The sequence below is a fragment of the Hermetia illucens genome, chromosome 4 (genome assembly GCF_905115235.1).
Source record: "Hermetia illucens chromosome 4, iHerIll2.2.curated.20191125, whole genome shotgun sequence".
Taxonomy (NCBI): domain Eukaryota; kingdom Metazoa; phylum Arthropoda; class Insecta; order Diptera; family Stratiomyidae; genus Hermetia; species Hermetia illucens.
In genome coordinates, this window is record NC_051852.1 from 53,911,686 (window position 1) to 53,933,334 (window position 21,649).

A 21,649-nucleotide genomic window follows, 5' to 3' on the forward strand; every position below is an offset into this window, starting at 1 on the left:
GCAACAGATCAGATCTTCTCTCTGCGGCAAGCGATGGAAAAGTTGTTGGAATATGGACAACAGTTGCCATCCATCCATTCGTCGACTTTAAAGCCACCTATGATAGCATAGCCAGGGTAAAACTGGCCATGAGAGAATTCGGTATCCCAACGAAATTAATAAGACTGACCAGGCTGACCCTGACTAATGTGCTAGGCCAGATAAAAGCAGCAGGATCACTCTCAAGACCATTCGACATCAACAACGGTCTACGACAAGGGGATGCCCTATCATGGTGTCCTCTTTAACCTGGCCCTCGAGAAAGTGATCCATGATGCTGAGGTAAATGCGAGAAGTACGATCCTCTTTAAGTTCACCCAACTACTGACCTATGCTGACGATATTGACATCATCGGAAGAAAAACCCGAGACGTACAAACTGCCTTCATCCAGATCGAGCAGGCGGTCATTGGCGCGAGATCTTGGGCTGCACATCAATGACGGCAAGACAAATATATAGTAGCAACGTTGTCGAAAATCACAACCGATAACAGCTTCGATGATGAAATCCGCACACGGTTGTTGTCAGCCAACAGAACCTATTTCAGCTTACAAAAACTGTTCCACTCGAAATGTCTCACCATAGGGTCAAAGCTCTTACTGTACAAGACAATGATTTTGTCAGTCCTCATGTATTCCTCGGAGACTTGGGTTCTTAGCAAAAAAAATTGCGAACTCTTGGCCGCGTTCGAGAGAAGGATCCTCCGAAGAATTTTGGGCCCCCTACATGCGGATGGACGATTCTGTAGTCTACATAATGACGAAATCTACGAGCGATACTATGACTGTCCGGTTGTGGATAAAATCCGGCTCAATGGGTCAGTTAATCCGAATGGATGAGGATGATCCCCCCCGGAAAGTCTTTAAGGGCAATATCTATGGTAGAAAAAGAAGACGAGCTAGACCCTGTCTGAGATGGAACGATGGCGTAGGTCAGGACGCCAGACAGCTTTTAGGGATATCGAATTTGTGGACCTCAGCGCAAAACTGGGATGTCTGGAGTTCCTTATTAAGGCAGGTCTAGACCGGATACCGGTTGTTGCTCCGTTGATGATGGTATATAACAGTTAATCGTCCAAAACGAATCAGAATGTGAAAGATGAGAAGGTCGGCATTCTCTCCCCAGTAGAGATACGGTGAGATAAAATTATTTCGAATTTCTATTTGAACTTTTCAGGGTTTATTACATGGAAGATTATTAACATATTTAAATGGAAAAAATCGAAGATTTCTGAGCCGATTACAGGGATCTCCCCCTTACGATATTTAGTAGCACTACTCACACATAAATTGCATAAAATCTGCATGAAGCCGCTTGTTCTTGTGGATTAAGATTTCTTATTACATTTAAGGAAGGTTGCAAATATCATACTTGATATGATCTGTCCACGCATTGTGTTCATATAACAGTGTCGAGGGTACTTCACGGGTTTGTAGTTGCCTCAAGGCACCCAAAAACAATTATATATAAAAAGGGCCATGGTCTTAACAATAGACGCTCAATCATCAAAATTAGGGGGCGTTATTCTAAAATAATTACGAAAATTTCTAAATGCCTAAAGTCACTAGAAAATGGCTTTCCCAACGGTAAAATGCGATTTTTGGGGGGCGTATAATAAATTTTAAATGACCAGACCCTGCAGCCTACATACATTATCGCTGCGAAAGTGCAAATCCATTGTATCATGGAATATGTTTTATAAAAGCTCTAGTATGAGTGTCGATGGGATCATTAATAGCATCTTTGGAAACTTGTTTTCTATCTAAAAATGTAATGAAAATGGAATATCCATTAAAGTGTAGAGAACAAGAATTTATAATTCTTTTTAAATATTTACATTAGCTCCAAACATACCTACATAAACTAGCTTAAAACGATAATTCAATCTATGGATAACAATGAATGGAAGGAAGTCGTTATTAAAGGTGATGCTTCCTTCCCTAATCACAGACATCGCCTAGTGGGTGCATGTTACATCCTCAATTCTACTCAGTAAACATCGATTTGACTTAGATTGAGATAGTTTGAAGGGCGAAGAAGGTCCTGCTTCCAGTCTACCAATTTCCCATTTTCCCATGCACTTTTTTTCAGTTCCATTGAGGTTTTTCTCTCCAATCTAATACTTTCGCTTCGCACTGTACTAATCGCATAAAACTATTCAAATTAGATTTTCTTCGCAAATGGGAAGCCTCGGCTTGCGTAGCATTTCCATATATTGACTGGCGTGAACGCGTGACTCTTCTATGCTTTCCTCGAGAAGCTACTCATCGACTTCCAATTTGGCCCGTGTCCACCCAAATTAGTGCAAATGGGGCTGGCCGTGCATTACCTGATTAGCAAATCGTGCCCAAGTTTTGGGGGCCCACGTAAAATCGATAAAGTCGGAGCGACCGCTACGCCCCAGCTGCCGACACGGATTCCAGCACGCAAGTCACGGCTCCAAGACGCTCTGACCACCTGTTGGGGTTCTATTTACTTTGCGGCCGCGGTGGCGTCCGAGTGCGCTGGCAGGGCTCCCCAAGTGCGACTCGCAGTCCGAGCGCCCTCCGGCCGGAGCGCCGCGGCGAGCGGAAGTCGGCCGCCAGAAATAGTCGAGGACTCGCACTACGCCGCCGCGGAAATTAGCTTTCGCCGCGACGAGAGCTTGGCAGCAGCGAGCGAGCGTTCAGTCAAGATGCCTCATCCGGTTATGACGACTTGGTGCTCGGGCTCGCGTTTCTTACGTAATTCTTGCATCCGCGCTGAGTAGACTCGCCTGCGACTCGTTCGACGCCATCCAGCGACGGAAATGTGAATTCGGTGGCTCCAGTGTGCAAGTGAAATGTGTCTTCCGGTTTCCTACCACGTCTGACTACAGGTGAATCTCGAGTACTCTTGCTTGCATCCCCCGCCTCGGAAGCAGCCAGACTCACATCAACCGAAACGCTGCAACAGCCATGGAGGCATCCGTCTTACCGCGGATTACTCCACTCATGGCTCTGATTGTGCAGCGGGAATAGTCTTCACTGCCCAACGACCGGAGTGATAAAAGCTGCTCTTCTGCCGCCGCCAGGCTCGTAAATAGTTAAAAATAGTATTTTCCGATAAAGACATCAGAATACATGGAAGATCTCCGGCCACGCTTCTGGCCCGGTTCCGGGCGATTCAGCCAGTCTGGCACTGGCCCGAAGCGCGGTTGTTCTGGTTTTCCTCAATCTCACCGTGCCAGAAGTCGCGTGGAACTTTTACGTAATTCCAATTTCTCAAGAACGCAATCCGCACGTAGTGGAATGAATGGCGCGCCTTGGCCTCCAATGCCTTGCCGTGAGTATCTGGGCCAAAGCGCTTCGCTATTGAGTGCCAATGGGGACGTAAAGCGTGAAAATCAGTTGTGGTTATTGATTGCTGGGGGGTGAGTTCTTGGGAGCGCCCTTGCTGGTATGCAGGCAAACTGAAATTTGAGATTCATGACATAATTCCACTTCCTGTCGGATGGTGCTGAAATCATCACTTTTCAGAACGAGCTTTGTGTTCTGCGACTTGCCCTGAATTGAGTTCAAAGGAGATTTTTGAATTAAGGGAAGTGTGACTTCATTTCACTGCAAAGAGGGGAGGGATACTGTGGAGGCGGTTGCTCCAAGTGTAACGATGTCGTGCGAAGCACTGAGAACGGATCAAGTGACTTGAAATTGTGCTGAGTTAAGCCAAATGAAATTGTTTGTTGTCCTTAATATCCAAAAGATGCGATCTATCTAGAGAGATACTCTACACTTTCCTAAATTGTGAGAAACATCCCCCACGAGTATATCTTAATCGTTGGATGCTTGTCTGACGTCGCCGATTTGCTCCAAAACAGCTGGAGTCTGTAGACATGTATTTTGATTGGGATATCAAAGTTTGAAAGAAAATATCTAATTTTGGGGAAGCAAGGGTGAAGTACACAGATGATTCTGGGAAAAATTAATGTTGGTTTTTTAGGCTCTAAGCTACTTTTTAGATCGATGTGTCCTTGAGTATGTGGTAGAGTAATCCAGTACACACGATTGGTCCCATTCCTGAGGAATAGATTTTTTGGGTACATGCAACATGACTTTTGTCGTGTAGCAAGAGGCGTGTGTTCATAATTTTCCACTGTGTTTCTCAAACAAAGCCGGTTTAATGTTTGTTTATCTTCTTTTCATCGATGGAAGATGGAAAGGTACAAAACCTACTGTGTGTGTGTTTGTTTTGGGAGAGAGGCAAAGCCTCTGAGCACTCAGACCTTAGTGGTCCATTGTACTCGATTCCCCCGTCTAACGGAATATCCCGGATTCGTTTCTGAATCGCAGGATTTTCGTTAGTGGATGTGATGCTATCCGCTGCAATTGGAGCTCATCAGCACTAAAAATCTGATGTTCGATGCGACCGTAAGCGAGGCACTCACATAGAAAATGTTCCGTGGATTCCGCTTCCTTATTACAGGATGGCCACGTATCATCTTGGATAATTTCTATTCTGAACATATGCTCAACTAGTGAATTATGGCCAGTCAGAATGCCCACAATACTTCTGCAAGTCCTCCTGCTTTTCGACAGGATAAACTTTGCAGTATGTTTGTTTGGTTCTGACAGGAAGAGTTTGGTCTTTTTAGCAGCATTAAGGCTTCGCCACCTGTCATTATGGGAAGCTTGTTCCTAGTTTTTGATAGCAGCGTCAGCCAATGCTACCGACACCCCAATTGCTGGTTCCGGTGCGGGCATGGGGAAAGTTGAAGCCTCTTTTGCTAAGGTATCCGAGATTTCATTTCCCTGACATGCATTTTTCTGGTTCGTCCCAGTTTTCTCTCCGTTTCAAGATAACATCGTATCTGCTACCAAACGGATCTATGGGGATCTGAGAATCGGAAGGCATCGTGAAAATTAGATTCGTTCTCCCAATGACTCTTCAAATGCTTTATGCCCCCCACGTTCATTGTTTTCCCATAGATCTAATCACATTACTCTATGAGCCGCTCTCATTGCAGTGCTCTGAATAAACAAATCCAAGGACTGCAAATTAAGTAATGCATTCAGAGTTGCGCCGGATGTGGTGCCCATGGCATCGGTGATACCCAGACACACAGTTCTTTGCAGTGTGGCTAGTTTACAGCGAAAAATCTTCCGTTTCACCTTAACCCACCACACAACGGATGCATAAGCAAACATCGGCCTAATGATAGCAACGTATATCCACATTACTACCTGAGACCTAAGGCAAAGGTCCGCCTACACAGCCCATAAGCTGTGAGAGCTGGTTTCATCTTTACCTCTACATGTTTGTTCAAAGAAGCTACTTGTCTAGAATAACTCCTTCGGAGAGTTGAAGGGTTGTACCCTTTATCTCTGGAAGGCAAAACCCATTCCGTTTCCTCCTTTTTGTAAATAATACCATTGTGGTTTTATTTGGATTTACTGAAAGTCCATGCCTGACACACCAACTATCAATCAAATCATTTCTACACACCATTCCGAGATCTCTACCAACAGCCTGTCCAGCCACGTCATCCGCATAAGCTTGAACGTGTATTGGCAGATTCTGCGTTAGCATAGCGTAGATCCACTTTATTTCGGCATCACAGAGCTTTTGGAAGGGCGCACAGTCAAAAGCCTCTTCAATGTCCACGAACAACCCAATCGCGTACTCACCCTTCAGAGTTCCATCCCCTATCTTTGAAACCAAAGAATGAAGAGCAGACTCACAGGACTTTCCACGTTGGTAAGCATTGGGGTGCGACTTTAGCGCCTTCTCGCGAATGTGACGCTTGACCAGTCTCTCCAGACATTTCAGCGAAAATGATGTTAGGCTGATTTGTCTGAAGTTCTTTAGATTAGAATAGTCCCAGGCTTTGGTATGAAGACTACCTTCACTTTCTGCCAAGAGGAAGGCACGTAGCCCAGAGGAAGACATCCTCGAAAAATATTTCTTAGAAGTTTCTCTAAGTGCTCTATATCCTCCTTTAGCATCGCTGGGTAGGTGCCATCCATACCAGCTGTTTTGAAGTGTTCAAATGATAGTATAGCAGTTCTCGCTCGTGTTGGAAGGTTTGCAGAAACCGCCAATTCTCTTCTTCCCACTTCTGAGACCTGTTCTCCCGGGTGGTGTACTTCTAAGAGAGTCTGTATAGACTCAACTCTGGAGTTCGTGAAATTACCATCCGGTTTTCTAAGAGAGTCCAACTTGGCCGACTCATCCTTATTAAGGACTCTGCACAACCTGGAAGTCTCCCTTTCACCTTCCAGTTCCTCACAGTATGCTCTAAAAGAGTCTCGTTTCGAACGTTTTACGAGCCTCTTATATTCACGCTGTGAGTTCCGGAAGTTTAGCCAGTCTTCATCTTTATTGCTTTTGCACAATTTAGAAGTCGTCTGGTTGATTTCCTGAGGATCTGCAGTTCTCTGTTCCACCAGATCCCTTAGTTCTTGCGTCGGCGGAGGACACAAAGGATCATAAGGTAAGTAGGCAGAGGCAACTATAACGTTTCTCCTCTTACCATTAACCTGGTGTTGTAAATTGACCTCAACAAAGTCCTGTGAACAGAATTGTCTCAACACGATTGCCTCTAAAAATTTTGACATCAGAATGTAGGCCCTCGGTCTCGAGGATCTTTCATCGAAGGAGATCCTGGTCCCGTTGACTGACCCACAGATGCTGTTAAAACGAACCCAAGGCTCTTAAATCAGAAATATATAAGGACAGTCCTGCAACTTTGCCGCCAGTAGATAGCAAGAAGCTTTGGCATGCTGCAGGTTGATTTGACTAACTCTTATGTTTCTAGCCATAAGTGCAGTCTAATATGAAAACCGCCGAAAGTCTACTGCATTCAGTGTGGATCTCACCGGGGTTACCAGCTTGTCCTCATCTTCCACCGAAAGTTCCGCTTTCTTGCAACGCCCATATCTTCATTTGCAAGAAACTTCGCCTTCTTTCGCAGTACCTTCCGTTCCACATACCGGCGTTAGACCAGTTGCGTCCATCCTACCAGCTTCCATTTCTTCCGTTCTTTCCGGGTATAGGCGAAGGAGAAGGTTCTGACAAGCAAGCCTGTAGTCCCTTCTCCTTTGCGGCTGAAGTTTCCTTCTGCCTAGCCTTCCTCCCCCGTATTTTGGAAGAGTTAGGTAACAGTGTCACCGACCGACCGGCCGTAGTCAGATTTTCAGTTGATCTCATTAAGAGAGTTGCTGTACTATCCTTTTTGTCGTACACACCGCGTGTAGATTTTCCACTGAAGTGGAGAGCCTGTCTTGCACAGATTCCACCGTGGGGGAACATGAAGTAGGTGAGGCCTTCAAAATTTGTGCCTCGGCCACGACCTGATTTCTCAGAATCGCGGGTGGATTCGAAGTCTGTGACTTCTTACCACTTGGAAAGTTACAATACTTTGTTTCCATCTTCATGTGTTTTTTGGACACTCCTAGTGTAGTAGTAAACTACCACAAGCTCCCCCACCACGACAAGGTGGTGTCCGAGGGAGAGAAACCTACTACTGGCACCTGAAATGCAGTTATGCGAGACTCTTTCTCATTAAAACTACCTCCTTCCACTCTCCCCACGGGACCGCTATAAAGCATTGCGTCACGAGGTGGGATTAGTTCTTAACTGTGAGTTATTATCATTCTTTCCCTTTTTTGTTTTCTTTGCTGTTCTCCCTGTTCAAGCTGTTGAAGAGTAGTTTTCAGTTCCTTTACAACTTTACTCCAAGTCTCCGATGCTCCTGGAATGAATTCCACAATGTTTTCGGGTGTTAAGCGTCTGTCTGCGGCCGCTTTCAATCTAGTTTGGTGTACGGTAAACCTGAGGCAATAAAATAAAATATGCCCCGCATTCTCGACCACGTTACCACATCTTGGGCAGCATGATGACTCCACGTGACCAAATCGATGCACATAAGCACGATAACCTCCATGTCCACTTAAGAACTGCTTTAGCTCGTGGTTTAATTCCCATGGTTTCCTTCAATTCATCTTCGAATGTTAGGAAGTATGCGGTATGTCTAGTTTGTGACTCATCCTAACCCTTTTACCATTCTGCAATAGGTCCCCACCTTGCTAGCTACGTCGAAATACGATAGACTCCCCGATTGGATAGCTTTCGTGGTGGTGACGCCAACCTTCATTCACCAAGATGTTTATGGGGAGCATCCCTGCTAGAACATATGCCGCTTCTCCTGATGTTATTCCATAAGCACTGCGTACTCGGAGCACTTAGTCAATACGCTAGTCCTAGGTCCAGCAGTTTAATTGGTTTTCCAAAGCAGTTGCCCAAACTGGAGCTGTGTAGAATAGCACGGAACTAACTACCCTTGAAATAAGAAGACGTCGTCTTTGTCTTGGCCCACCAATGTTCGGTGATGTTTTCGAGATCGTGATGGAAGACGGTTTAGTTGCTGCGCACTTAGTGTGTTTTTCGAAGTTTAGCCTTTTATCAATCATTAGTCCCAAGCATTTAAGCTTTGGTTGGGAGTAAATTATTTGTTCGCCAACTTTAATGTGAACGGTTGTGTCCTTTGTTCTTTTGATTGAAGTAGTTCTGTTCAGCATCTGAGAGGCCGTAGTTTTTCAGATAGGAAGTGATCTCCTATATCACTTCATTCGTGTAGATCTCGATCCCTGTGGCATACCGCAGGTTGCCAGGAATAATTTCAGTTCATCGTTCGAGTCTTAGAACAGTCTTCTCCCAAGAAAAAAATCAACACTACGTACAGTGTATTTCGGGGCCTCTAATTTGGCTAGAGCCTTTCCGATTTTCGTCCATTTTGTAGTGTTGAACGCATTTTTTACATCGAGAGTCACCACTGCGCAGCATTTGCTGTAATACAAGATTACAGCTTGAGCCACGCCAGTCCCCAACTTGATTACGTCGACGGTTGATTTCGCCTTACGAAATCCGAATTGCTTGTCATAAAGGCCTTCTTTCTTTTCCGCAACAGCGAGAGCCTATTGTGTATTGCTCGTTCAAATAGTTTGCCAATGCTACTGAACAGACGTATCGTTGTATATGAGGAGGGGTATAAGTATGAGTTTTTGTAGCTTCCATTGCTCGGAGAGTTCTCTTTATCTCAGGCATGCCGTAAAAACTTGTGCAAGCATACCTGGTGCTGTCCTATTCGGGATTCTATTCGGCCCTGAAGTCTTCAGTGAATTTCCATCCGGTATCTTGAACGTTTTCATCCAGAATTAAAGATATTTCGTTGCAGTTTGCATGTACTGCAGGAAGACTCGTATAGTTCGCATCCTCTGAGAAGAGAGTGTTCACTATATTCTGCAGCAAGTTAGAATAATTAGTCGGAGCGGAGCGTTTGCCTTTCAATGATGACATTACCGATCTGTATGCACTAACCCAGTCAGCTTCAGTACACATCTGCTTGAAATGTTCGAATTTGCTTTTTGTATTAGCTACTTGCAATTTTTCCTCGCGTTTTTGTATTGGAAGTGTAGCTCCACAAATTCAGGTCGTTTTCTTTCTGCGCTGGAAGCGCCTTCTAACTTTGATGCAGCTTCTCCGACATCTTTCAATTTCGGAATTTCACCCAAAATTGGGATTGCGTTCGGAAGGCAGTACGGCGATGGTAATGTGTCTTCCAGAAGTACCTCCTTGGACATTTCGGCGTCGAATTTGTTGGGTACTAGCTCGTCATTGTTCTGTTTGATGGCAGATGATACTCTGATGATCGCTGTGTATGTACTCCTCGCTAAGGGTGTCTCTTACGAAGGTGAGGTCCACAACCGATTGTAATTCTCCCCTTTGATATGTGTTGACTCCTCCAGAGTTGGCAAGTACCACATTCAAGCGCGAGAATGTCTCCAGCAGTATTTGTCCACTTACATTTGTTTCTCTGCTTCCCCCTTCTTTGACTCATGCGTTGAAGTCGCCGGCAATTACTTTGCGGTTGTAGGGGCTTGCATCAAAGATAGCTTTTCTAGCAATGAAGTGAAATCCTTTAATGTAAGGCTCGGCGCTGCGTAACAGCTATAAATATATATACCTCCCACCTTGGCATGTGTAAATTTGTCCTCTGGATGTTTTTTTGCATCTTCTATAGCTCGCCTTCCGCAATTCCATTTCGCAGCCTTGCTGTTTTTGTCTGCTATTCATACTCCACTATGAAGACATTGCTTTCGAACATGCTCTGATTGAGTGATTCAGATTTAGTTACATAAACTTCATTTCACCTTTTTTTGAACGCCTCAGTGAATACTGGGCATGTATTGCCTCCTGCAATGTGGGCGCTGTCGCTATTTTTCGTTTCTATGCAGAACACGCATTTGCGGAATGGTCTTATTATCCGCATTGGCGGGGGCTTTTGCTATGTTGGCTACTTTCTTATATCCAACAGATCATTCATCCAATTGCTTTTTTGCTGTCTGTTACATGTACTTTTCTCAGAAACGGCTGTACCGATCGACTGGAAATTTGTTGAGAAGTGTAAACGCCCACACGTGGGGTAAGCCATATCTTTCTACGTTGAGTTTAATGGGGAGGTGTTCTTATAGATGTAAAAGCGGGGTGTAATGTTTTTTTTCAACGAATATAGGCATGTTTTTTTGGGGTAGAGTAAGTGAATGCATTTACGCACACAGTGTTGGACTCCCGGTTCAGAGAGCTAGCCTGGAATCGTTTGTCACATTACTTCGTTGTACAATGTTGTCTGGAGAGACATCCCCTGTGTTTGAATAGAATTGCTGACGAACCCCATCCCACCTTCCACAAGAAAAAAAAGTGTGATGGGCGTCGTCCACAACTCCATTGCAAAACACACAATCCGGAAATCGCGACTTTCCAATCTTGTGCAGGTAAGACGCTTTCGTACCAGGCCAGAGGCAACTCGAAGCGGTTCGCATCATATTTCGCGGATTATATGAAGGAGCATTTAACACCAGCGAACGGCTTTGGTCACGCTGCCCCCAGGGCACAAGTTAGGCATCGTCTAATGAGTTGTCTTTACTTTGATACGAAACCATAAGTCCTTTTGGTCACCTCTTGTTGTTTATTTGGATCTTTATATTTTATTGCGTTTTGAAGATGATATCAAATAAGTGGCAGCCGTCGTTATTATTTACCTTTTGGGCTCGTTTTATGGCGCTTTCCATTATCTTTTGTAACACTTCTAGCGATAAGTTCTGAATTTCTTGATGTTTCTCTTAAGGCGTCAGGTTGCCAGGCGACCATGATAGGTCCAATGGTGCTGCCTTCTAGTATATCTTCGGGGTAATTTATTTTGAACCTCTTGGGACCTTATAATTATCGTCTTTTTAAGAGGTGGAAATTTTCTGGATTCATACGCCCTGAGAATTCGGAAGTTTACCAACTAAAATCACCTCCCGTTTAGCTGACCTTTTGATAGTTTATTGGGCCATCGGTTTCGCTCGCTCCCTTAACTTCCCAATTTTGGCCGTTCAGGTCTTCTACAGGCTAATTCATGTTACGAACCAGCGCAAGGCCAACGATTGTCAGTCCCACAACTGAACCAGATCTTTCTTTTCGGTGCGTGTCTACAACATTTGTGTTTTCAGCACAATGTCTAACTGAGCAAAGACAAACAATAAACTACGCTTTCTCGGTTTTTTGCTGGTCATTCAACAATGTGTCTATTATTATGTAAACCCATCATGGGGTGATGCCGTATTGCCCTACTTATCACAGTCCATTTCATACCCATTGGATTGAATGGACCAATTAATACCCTTTTGCAAGTTTTCGCAATGTGTAGATTCAATAGCAGGACTGTAGAGAGAAACCTTCGCTCGAGGACCTTCTACATTACCAAAATACGTATCCAATTTTGTCGAAATTTTTATTCCAGGGAAGTTACTAACAAGATCGATTCAGGACACTACTGACACGACCTCGCTAATTTTCTTCGGTGGTATTTGTTTTAACGGTGAACTGCACTAAAAACGATATTTCACCGTTTCATCAATTGACGTTGTTGCAACATCCAACATGGGACACAATTTGGCCGCTTCAACACCTCCCTGGGTTTACTTTCTAACCGACTTCTGGTTGTCTGCTTTGAGCTGACCCTATCTACACCTATTGACATTTTTTTCCTAGGGTCAAACTAATCCTGTCAAGCCTTGATTGTTCTGATTGTGAGTGCGGCGTAGACCTTGACGTGTATTATTAACTATGGTTAAGCCAAGAATCGTCGTCTCTTCTGAGATGGGAAGTACAGGAATTCCATAATATATCACACTCTATATAAGAGGATTTATTGTTGAACATTGTGGTACCACTCCGATCAGGCCCATTGTTCATTACAAACCACGGAGCTAATTTTCTGCCAGCAAATACCTGGAAATAACTATTTCAGCTACGCTCTTGATTCTTTGCCAATTTTTGAAATTGGATGTATTGCTCATTTTCAGTGGTGACACAGTGCTTGCCAAAACTTGCTTTCAGTCCCGGTTCCCGGGAATAGGTTCCTTATGGCTAGCATTAAACCTGTAAACTGAAGTCTTGTCCACGCCGATGTGACTACAAGTAATTATCATTCGTTGAATTGCGCCGCGATTTGCTTTCTGGAGTGCCTGTAAGTTTTCCACACTATTTGTCGTTACGTTGCGTATTAAAATCGCCGGATATGGTTTCTGGCTTGCATTCGCTCACAATCACCACTCAGCATTCCATCATATTCAGCAAACTTTGTTAGGAAAAGAGTAACACACGAAGATACACATTTATTCTGCGTATTCTTACGAATATATATATCTATGGTAGAAAATGAAGACGAGGCAGACCCTGCCTAAGATGGAGCGATGGCGTAGGTCAGGACGCCAGACAGCTTTTAGGGATATCGAATTGGTGGACCCCGACGCAAAACCGGGATGTCTGGAGTTCCTTATTAAGGCAGGCCTAGACCGGATACCGGTTGTTGCGCCGTTGATGATGATGATGATGATTCTTACGAATACCACAAAGAGGTCATCTTTGCTCGCGCGTAACTCCATGCGACCTATTCAACCTCTTATTCCGGGCCATTTGTGCATTATGGTTCGTAGATGATGGCTGCATTAATATTTACGTGTCCTGACGCATTTCACATCGATTAAAATATAGCAATCTCATTTTCTATTTGGTTTAGAATATCCGTTTATACCCCGAACTTTTGCTATTGCCCCAACATGTCGGTGGACTGCATCATTCTCCTCTGCCTTAAATGTGTCAGCATACATCCCTTTACCTCTTTATGTTGTATCCTCCTCCCGTCTTTCCTTTTCTAGAAAATTGCCCTCCCTTTATATTTGAAGTCTTATTCCATTCACAAACGCGGAGCTATTTGCTCTTCACGAACTACTACTGTTTTTTTGAAAGTGCGGCAATTTTGCTCTTTGGGAATTTGTTGTCCGATTGATTTGTTTAACCGTCCCCTGTCAACTGCGATGATTGGCTCATCTTCATACTCAACGTTTTCATCTTACTTTCAATTTTGTTCTCCCATACGTCAGTCATCTTTCATCAGCGCCCACAGATTTTGATGTTTCCTCTCCGTTATGAATTGATCCAGCTTCATTATTCTATTACTTTGTCCTGCAATAACTAAGCTTCGGAATGATGTCCCACGACGTCCTTTCCAATTTATTGTCGCATTCTCCGATATGGTCATTTCACCTTATGTCGTCCTGATAATCGACGTTGAAGTGATGTTCGTGACACGATCTTTTGGCACCATGAGACATATCTTGAATAACGCGAGCTGTTGCCTGTAAAAGTGAAGATTTCCATAATTTTAAGCTGCTTCTGAATGGGCCCACCGCTGAGTGCACTCTCACTCTCTCCTCGACTCATATAATATTAGACGTTGGGTATCACCCGTCGCTGTCTAATCTTTAAAGTTACGCACCCCCGGGTAAAATATCTCCCTTTCTATCTTTCATGATTTGCTGAGCATCCTTTCCATAATCACAGGAACTGGCCATATCAAGAAGACTAAATACAGAAAATTCAACTACCAGCGCATACTTTGAAATTTTATGGAGACGCAAAATCCTTGCACATCTTCGACCCCGTTGGGAGCAAAATTCCGCGCATAAGAGTTGGTGTTAGTATCGTGTATGTGATGCGGTGCATTGGTATGCGCCCACGTGAATGCAAGCACAGTAGATCTAATAAGTAGTACCCACACTCGATCGATCGGACTTGTTGGGGAAGCTTATCCCTACTATGTTGTCATCATTTAGTGTGGGTACTACCTATTAGATATACTGCGGTTGCAAGGACATGACTGTGAGCACGTGGCAGCATCCGTCATAACGGTAGACATTGCACAGCCGATTTCCCACATTCCAGCGGTAACCAAAGGCAGAGCTTCCTTAAAGATTCATTTTGGATCGATGGTAATGGATCTTCAAAATTTGTCTATGGGAAACTTGATGGAAACAAACACGCTCAACATTCCCGGCAATAGATCCTAGGAAGTGAGGAAGAAACAAGTAAATGCATCCAAGATCAATCTTTCGGATGCATTCTTTTCTTGGTGGTATAACATGGGGAAACACACACAAGAAAACCATCTAGGCGACATCGACACACCGACACACCAATACATTAACCACATGGGTCTCGGGCCACTTACCTACCTCATCCCTATCCGAAAGATGCACAATGGGATTCCGTGACCCTTTGCCGCTGGAGTTGTTCCTCTTGTATATAGTCTCCTTGGTTGATAGGCATGCTGATACATATTTACTGAATACCTCTGTGGAAATACACTATTATTAACATTATTAACTTTATTTGAGCAGATATCGGAACCGGATATATTTTGAGGCCTAGATTTCGTAGAGATGCACCACTGTGATTTTTTTCAGATTTTTCGGTTGGATAAGTTCTGATAACGAGACCTGTTACACTTTTTGGGGGTCATATTTTGAGCCCTCACTCCCCTCTCTTTCACCCAATATCAAATACTGAACCAGTTTCGAAAAGTACTAATTGAGACCTTTCATTTGATACCCCACATCGCTACATTCTGTGAAAAAAAAATTTGGAGTCTCCATTCACATGTATGGGGAGCCCCTCCTTAAAGTTAACACAAGATGGCGCCACTTACTGCGTATAAAGGGAACACCAGATTACATACTGTCACCAATTTTCGTGACAATCCGTCTAGCCGTTTCCGAATAAATCGAGTGTGACAGACTGGCAGACAGACAGAAAGACGGACAGACGGACAGACGGACAGACGGACAGACAGACACCGTCTCGATTCTAATAAGGTTTTGTTTCACACAAAACCTTAAAAAGAGACGACTAGAAATCATTCGGATTATTTTTCCGCCACAGACGGTTTCAAGCCCGCTTAAGAGACGACGGGGAAGAGTCACAACAATCTGAAAGGTCGTGTAACCGCTTGGTGTCTGAGGGAGTCCCACGCAGACTAATAGTATTTTCTATTAAGAGGACAAGGCCGTGGCTTACTGAGGTAGTGAGTTGGGGGTTGTCGAATTCATTAAAAAAAAGACGACTAAAAGGGACAAAGATTTGCGGGCTACGATCCGCAGCTTTCGGAATTAATTCTGCTTCTGAAAATGAAACGATCTACTATTATACTTCCATCAACGGTGTATGATTGGATTGCCCAGAATGCAAGTTGTCTTCAACTTTAGCGAGAGTATCAGCGTTAAAAGCTGCATATTCTGAAGTTGAACGAAGTGGGATGGTGGGACTCCCAGGGGTATTCTTCTAGCGCTTGGGGCACTATGCTGTCGCATTCAGGCAAGTCTTTCGGAGGAAAGCGTGAATTTGGGGTCGGGTAAAGGCTAACTGCGTTGCCCAGCACGGCCTCGGGTCCTTGGAAATATCATAGTATCAGAGAGAATACTAAGGGCGATATCCCGGCCCACAATGGCGAACATCTAAATAATGGAGTATTACGTACCAACGGGGACCTCCGACAATGAGGAGAAGGAGGCTTCCTATGAGTAATTTAATGCAATACAGTCCAGGGGAGGCTTAGAGGGGACATTGCAATCGTGGCATATGAATGTCCAGATAGACTCTAACAACACCTTGCTCGAACATCTGATGGAAACATAATCTTGAGAACCGTAACGTCAAACTTCCACCGTCTAGCCATCGGTGGCACACTGTTGAACCACAACCATTGTCATAAGGTCAATTGGGCTTCAAGTGACTGGCAACGTACATCTAATCAGCGTAAGCATTCAGCAGGCGATACCTTTCCTTATTGCTATCATTGACGCTCTTGATGCTGACTTTTCCGAATGATTTGAAAAGAAGCTGAGTCAGATTGAAAATAAACATTAACAAAACCACATTGCACTCTTCCTATCTGCATTAACGGGGAGAACATCGAGGGCGTCTTTCAATTTGCCTACCTTGGTAGCATTGTTTCTGCCGACCGTTGCACCGAGCTTAATGTTATCCGACGCATTAAGAACACTAGACCCGCCTGCGCTATTTTGTCTAAAATTTGGGAATGTAAATACTTCAAGACCAACATTAGGTTGAGGTTGTTCTTCACCATGATTTCTTTATTCTGTTATATAACAGAATACAGGATACAGATACAGGGTGTAGTATATGGAAAAGACTACCGCTAGTATTTAAAACCCCCATGCCTTCATTAATATTTGTCTTCGCGGTATCATTGGGGTACTCTGGCCTGAGAAAATCTTGAACGATGAGCTACGTGTGCGTCCATGCTAGTTACCAGTAAATTTGATGATTAGTGGGCGGTCGTAGCAGTAGATAGGTCGCATTTTAAGAAAGGCCGACGAATCTACTTTCCCAGAGTGGTCGACAAGTGGGTCGCCCTAGAATCACATGGCGCAGAATAGTTGAAAAGAGGTATAGGCATACAAGGGAGAGGAGGTTCAGCGGTGTCTTCGGAAAACGTGGCCCAATAATAATAATAATCGTTCGTGCAACAATTTAATTATTGGATCAGGGCCTTGAAGTGTGTTAGAGCACTTCATTCAAAACCGTAACGGTACACTACAGGATTATAGTACCCTATAGGAGGCAATGTGGTCAGCATTGCGCTCGCCTGAGATTATTATCCTGATTTGGCTCAGGTACTTATTCACAGCTGGGTCGACTGGTATCCGACGTCAAAACAAGATACAAATCCCACTGCCACCAGTGAGATTTGAACCGCGACCTTCCGTGTGACAGCTTTCTGCTCTAACCGCTCAGTTATTTGGACACTTACCTATGCACTGGCCCAATATCTCGGAAAAATGATGACCATATTTTTGACGTCATCAGGACTAAACGACAAGACCATATTGAACCAGTAGGTGCTTAAATTCAGCCAATTGAAGAAAATTTTCCTGATGTGTTGAGTGCATTGCTGATGATGAACACGCTGGTAGAGTGGTTCGCCATTAGGCTTGACAGAGGTGCTTGCTTCGAACCCTTTTAACAATTAAGCTTTGAATTTAACAAGGGGAAAACTATCCTTACAGTAATGTTTCTAATATCCAAGAATTGATATGCATTTTTATTTCTATTCACAGCTCCTATCGAGTACAAAAGTTTATGTAATATTCTATATAATGCGGGATGGCACTGCATGGTTGGCGCCTTTATGGAGTCGTGTTGATAATATTTGCTTACATAGTTGGAATTTTGGTTCTGTCGGTGATAAATATGCAAGGACCGCAGGTTACCTTCCCTAGAAGCGGCGTCCGATTTGAAGAGGTAAATGTCCACAAAGATTCCGTGAGTCACTACCTCAATGTTCGATTGTTTCCTATTATCGAAGATAAACCGGCTGCGACGGCGAGACTTGAATGGTTTGAACAAACGACAGCCGATTCAATGGTGTACTCCATTGCATTTTCTGAATTTAAGTGAAGGACGATCTAACGATAATCATTCGAAGGGCGTGAAGGTTACATCGAAAATTAACGGCACCGACTCTAGTAACACTTCTTATGAACTCGAAGATCGTGGTAAGACCAGGACGTATGGACTGACAGCGTTAGCTTCCTTCCCTGGGAGTGGAAATACCTGGTTAAGGTATCTCTTACAACAGTCTACAGGTAATGCTGAATCGCGCGTTCTGATCTCGTCCAACAATTAATTCAATTCTTTCCACTACAATCGTAGGTATATTGACTGGCAGCATCTATAAGGATTATGGACTTTTGAAGAGTGGATTTCCCGCAGAGAATATTTGTAATAGATCGGTAAAGTATTTTTATTCCAATTGGGCAATAGTTCCTATATTAGTAATTTTCCTTTTAGGTTCTAGTGGTCAAAACACATGAATGGGGGCCCAAAACCTGGATGCAGTTCGAGAAAGCAATTCTGCTTGTTCGTGATCCAGATAAAGCTATTTTAGCAGAGTTCAATAGACAAAGCGGCGGTCACGTTGGATTTGCATCTCCAGATCGTTACAAGCGCACAAAAGGACGATGTGAGTGTTCACGATGTTGCTGACTATTCACCATTTCTAAGTAATTTTTATTGAATTTCAGACTGGCAGCAATTTGTCGCCAACAAACTCACGGGGTGGGAAAATATGAATTTGTCTTGGGCAAGGAATTTCACCGGTCGCTTGAAAATAATCTACTATGACGATCTGGTAGCAGATGTGGAATCTGCTCTTAGGGAAATTCTAAGCTTTCTCAATTTTCCTATAGACGAGGTAATATTATCATTATTTGCATTAGTGGTGGAAGTGTCCTTTCTAATATTGTATATGCTTTTAGGAACTCTTGTCGTGCGCACTTCTACACAAGGAAGGAATCTATAGAAGAAAAAAACGAATTTTATCGTTTGACCCCTATAGTCCAATTATGCACAAATATATCGAGCAAAAGAAGCAAAAGGTCTATTCAGCGCTCGGTCGTCATGTATAGTACAATATCTGCCAGATACTTTAGCGGAAAAAGTTATGCAATTCCATGAAAAGTTCGCTTTCCTGGAAGTTTGCGTAGAAAAGTAGTCATAGGTCATTCGTAGGAAGAGCCTTTTTATGAAGAGCATGTGGACCTCGTTTCGTAAGACTATAAAGATGATCATGGCTGCCGGCCAACACGATTGCAACTGAGCAGGAGTAAGCAGATAGGGTTCCTCCTATACCTTTCATAGCTAGAAACGAGAACGCCAATGAGTGCTATCGTAAACATACTTTTTTGTTAACCTTTGATAAGGCAATCATTAGCCACGATCTCCAGACTAAGTGGATGTTTACAAAGTTTCATCAATCTTCGCTGTGTCTATGTCTTGTTTGAGGTCTTCCTTGCATGTATGTATATATTCTCTCACAATGCATACGAACGTACTTAAAGCGAACACAGAACAATAACGAAAGGCACTAATATGTATTTCGACAGACGGGAGTTCGGGATAGTTATCTGCAATGACTCCAGCTTTATACCTTATCCGTGATAAAATGAAAATGTGGATCTCTATTTCCAAATAACCAAAAACTACTAGGAGTGTTTTAAAATTACCGATTAAATGCGTAGTTAATTGAAAGAGAAAACTAGTCTAAATTATTAATAATAATAACCAAAAATGGTACTAAGTCGTAATAAGTAGGAGCCTAATTGAAATTAAACGAATGTTCTTTAGGGAGAAGCATTACTAAACGATGTGTAATAAAGGAATCTAAAATTTTTGTAAAATGTTCAATTTTGTAAATTATATACAGTACCAAAAATATAATCAACTAAGCAAATGTTTTTAATGAACATTGGTGGGCGTTTCAGTACCAACTTGCATGTGACGAATTGGTGAAAGTTGATGGAGTGCGGTATGGAAGGAACGCTTTAGTCTCGCCAACTAAATTCAAAAAACTTCAATAAGCTGAAAATTCATTATATTGACAACAAATATTGAAAAATAATAATAATAATAATAATAATCGCCGAAGCCGGTCCCAAGCCCGGTTGTGAAAGGAGGAGGGATGGATAGCTTCAGTCTGAATGGCTGTACGCCACCGCAGCGTCTCAGGGGGTAGGTGAGGAAAGTGCAGGAACTTTGCAGTCTTGCAGATTACTCGCTAAGGAAGCTATCTACACACCTGGCAGCTAGGGATAAAATGCACCACCAAAAATGAGAAGAAGGAGAAATTTAAGGTCCGGTACGGATAACCGGCGGGAGTCGTCTGACTTGGTGACTGGGTCGGGCTCTCGTAATGGACAGCACGGCGTCGAAACCGCTAGTCGTGGGGCGGTTCGACGTCTAGGCGCCACGACGACCAGGAGCACAGCTCCGCCTGCTGCAGCTGTTTCGCCACAACCTGTGGCGACCACTTCAGCGGGTTCGCGTAGGAAGCGGATGAAATGGACTGAAGAAATGAACCTCTTCATCATCCGCTCCTACTACGAAATAACGGCGGGGGCGGGTACAACATCTTACCGCCCCTTGTTGCACCAGAGATTCGTCGAGCGTTTCCCGCAATTCGCGCACGTGACTGTGCAGCGAGTCGCAGACCAGTACCGCTTTATTACTCGCAGCGACACAATCCCGGCCACCATCAGGGAACGTGTTCGACTTGAAGTCATCGGGGAAACTGGTGACCGAGAGTCGATGGGGGCAGAGGCGGCGGCATCAACAACATCACGCCGCACTGCAGGCAACAGGTTCAGTACTCGCCGAAGCACTCTTCTCCACCGTCCAGCTGAGGTTTCCGCTGAGGTTCGGGACGAATTCCAAAGAGCGTGTATAGAATTCTCGGATATGGATCCTTTGCATAGACCAGGCATTCCCAGGCTCTATGCATCTCCAGCAACTCCGGGAATTCTATCTCAAATCAATGATGAGATTGCATCTCGACTGTGTGCTGATATGTCGCTGCTGCAACTACAATCACTTGTGTATTGTGGTGCAGTTGCGGCTATCAGATTGCACGGTCAGAAGATTCGCTTTCGTGTTATTGGTTTGAGTGACAAAAGAGATCCACCATGGAAAATTCGTCTGGAGCGTCGGCGGGACTCACTAAGGCAGGACATTGCTAGACTGATTAAGATCAGCACTGGCAATGCCAGCCGACGGGTGAGAAACAAAGTGCAGAGGGTTTACCGGAACTATGCCATCCCCTGTGAGACACCCGTTGTTGAAATTCTGGACACACTAAAACAGAAACTTTCTGTCATATGCAGTCGGTTACGGCGGTATGGCGAAAGTTATTCCAGACGTGTCCAGAATGCAACATACGCGAGGAACCAGCGGAGCTTTTTCAGATCTCTCAACGAATCCCAACAGAGCGCCCAGACAATACAGTTCTCGGTGACGGAAGCGAAAGAGTATTGGGGTGGACTTTGGGGGTTACCTGCCCAGCATGCTGAGCATGCTGAGTGGATCACCGCCGAAGGCACCCGCCATGTCAATACACCTGGCATGAATTTCGCGGATGTTACCGAAGAGGAAGTTCGACGAGCCATAAACAGCTCGAAGAACTGGAGGGGCCCAGGTCTGGATCGGGTGCAGAATTTCTGGTATAAGAAATTTACCAGCGTACACAGTCGGTTGGCACGCAGTATAAATGAGGTCATGAGTCGGCCGGAGGAATTTCCACCTTTCCTCACTGCGGGGATTACCTACCTTATCCCTAAGAAGGACACGGTGCAGGACCCCGCAGACACAAGACCGATCACTTGCTTACCAACCCTCTACAAATTCATCACGTCCATT

The 21,649-nt window shown here is 44.1% G+C and overlaps 1 protein-coding gene across 4 annotated transcripts; it reads left to right on the forward strand.

The window, feature by feature from the left end:
* The first annotated feature begins 2,473 nt into the window (after window positions 1-2,473).
* Window positions 2,474-19,704, forward strand: LOC119655684 (WSCD family member AAEL009094). 4 transcript variants are annotated; one of them, XM_038061685.1, is made up of 7 exons: window positions 2,474-2,897; window positions 17,518-17,701; window positions 17,766-18,045; window positions 18,113-18,192; window positions 18,251-18,422; window positions 18,484-18,653; window positions 18,718-19,704. In XM_038061685.1, exons 2-7 carry the CDS (start codon window positions 17,564-17,566, stop codon window positions 18,865-18,867), a joined length of 990 nt encoding a protein of 329 aa, XP_037917613.1. In that variant the 5' UTR covers window positions 2,474-2,897; window positions 17,518-17,563; the 3' UTR covers window positions 18,868-19,704. The 4 variants fall into 4 exon arrangements, with proteins under 4 accessions (XP_037917613.1, XP_037917614.1, XP_037917615.1 ...); XM_038061686.1 differs by lacking the exon at window positions 2,474-2,897 and adding an exon at window positions 2,904-3,096; XM_038061687.1 differs by lacking the exon at window positions 2,474-2,897 and adding an exon at window positions 3,188-3,343.
* The last annotated feature ends 1,945 nt before the right edge of the window (window positions 19,705-21,649 follow it).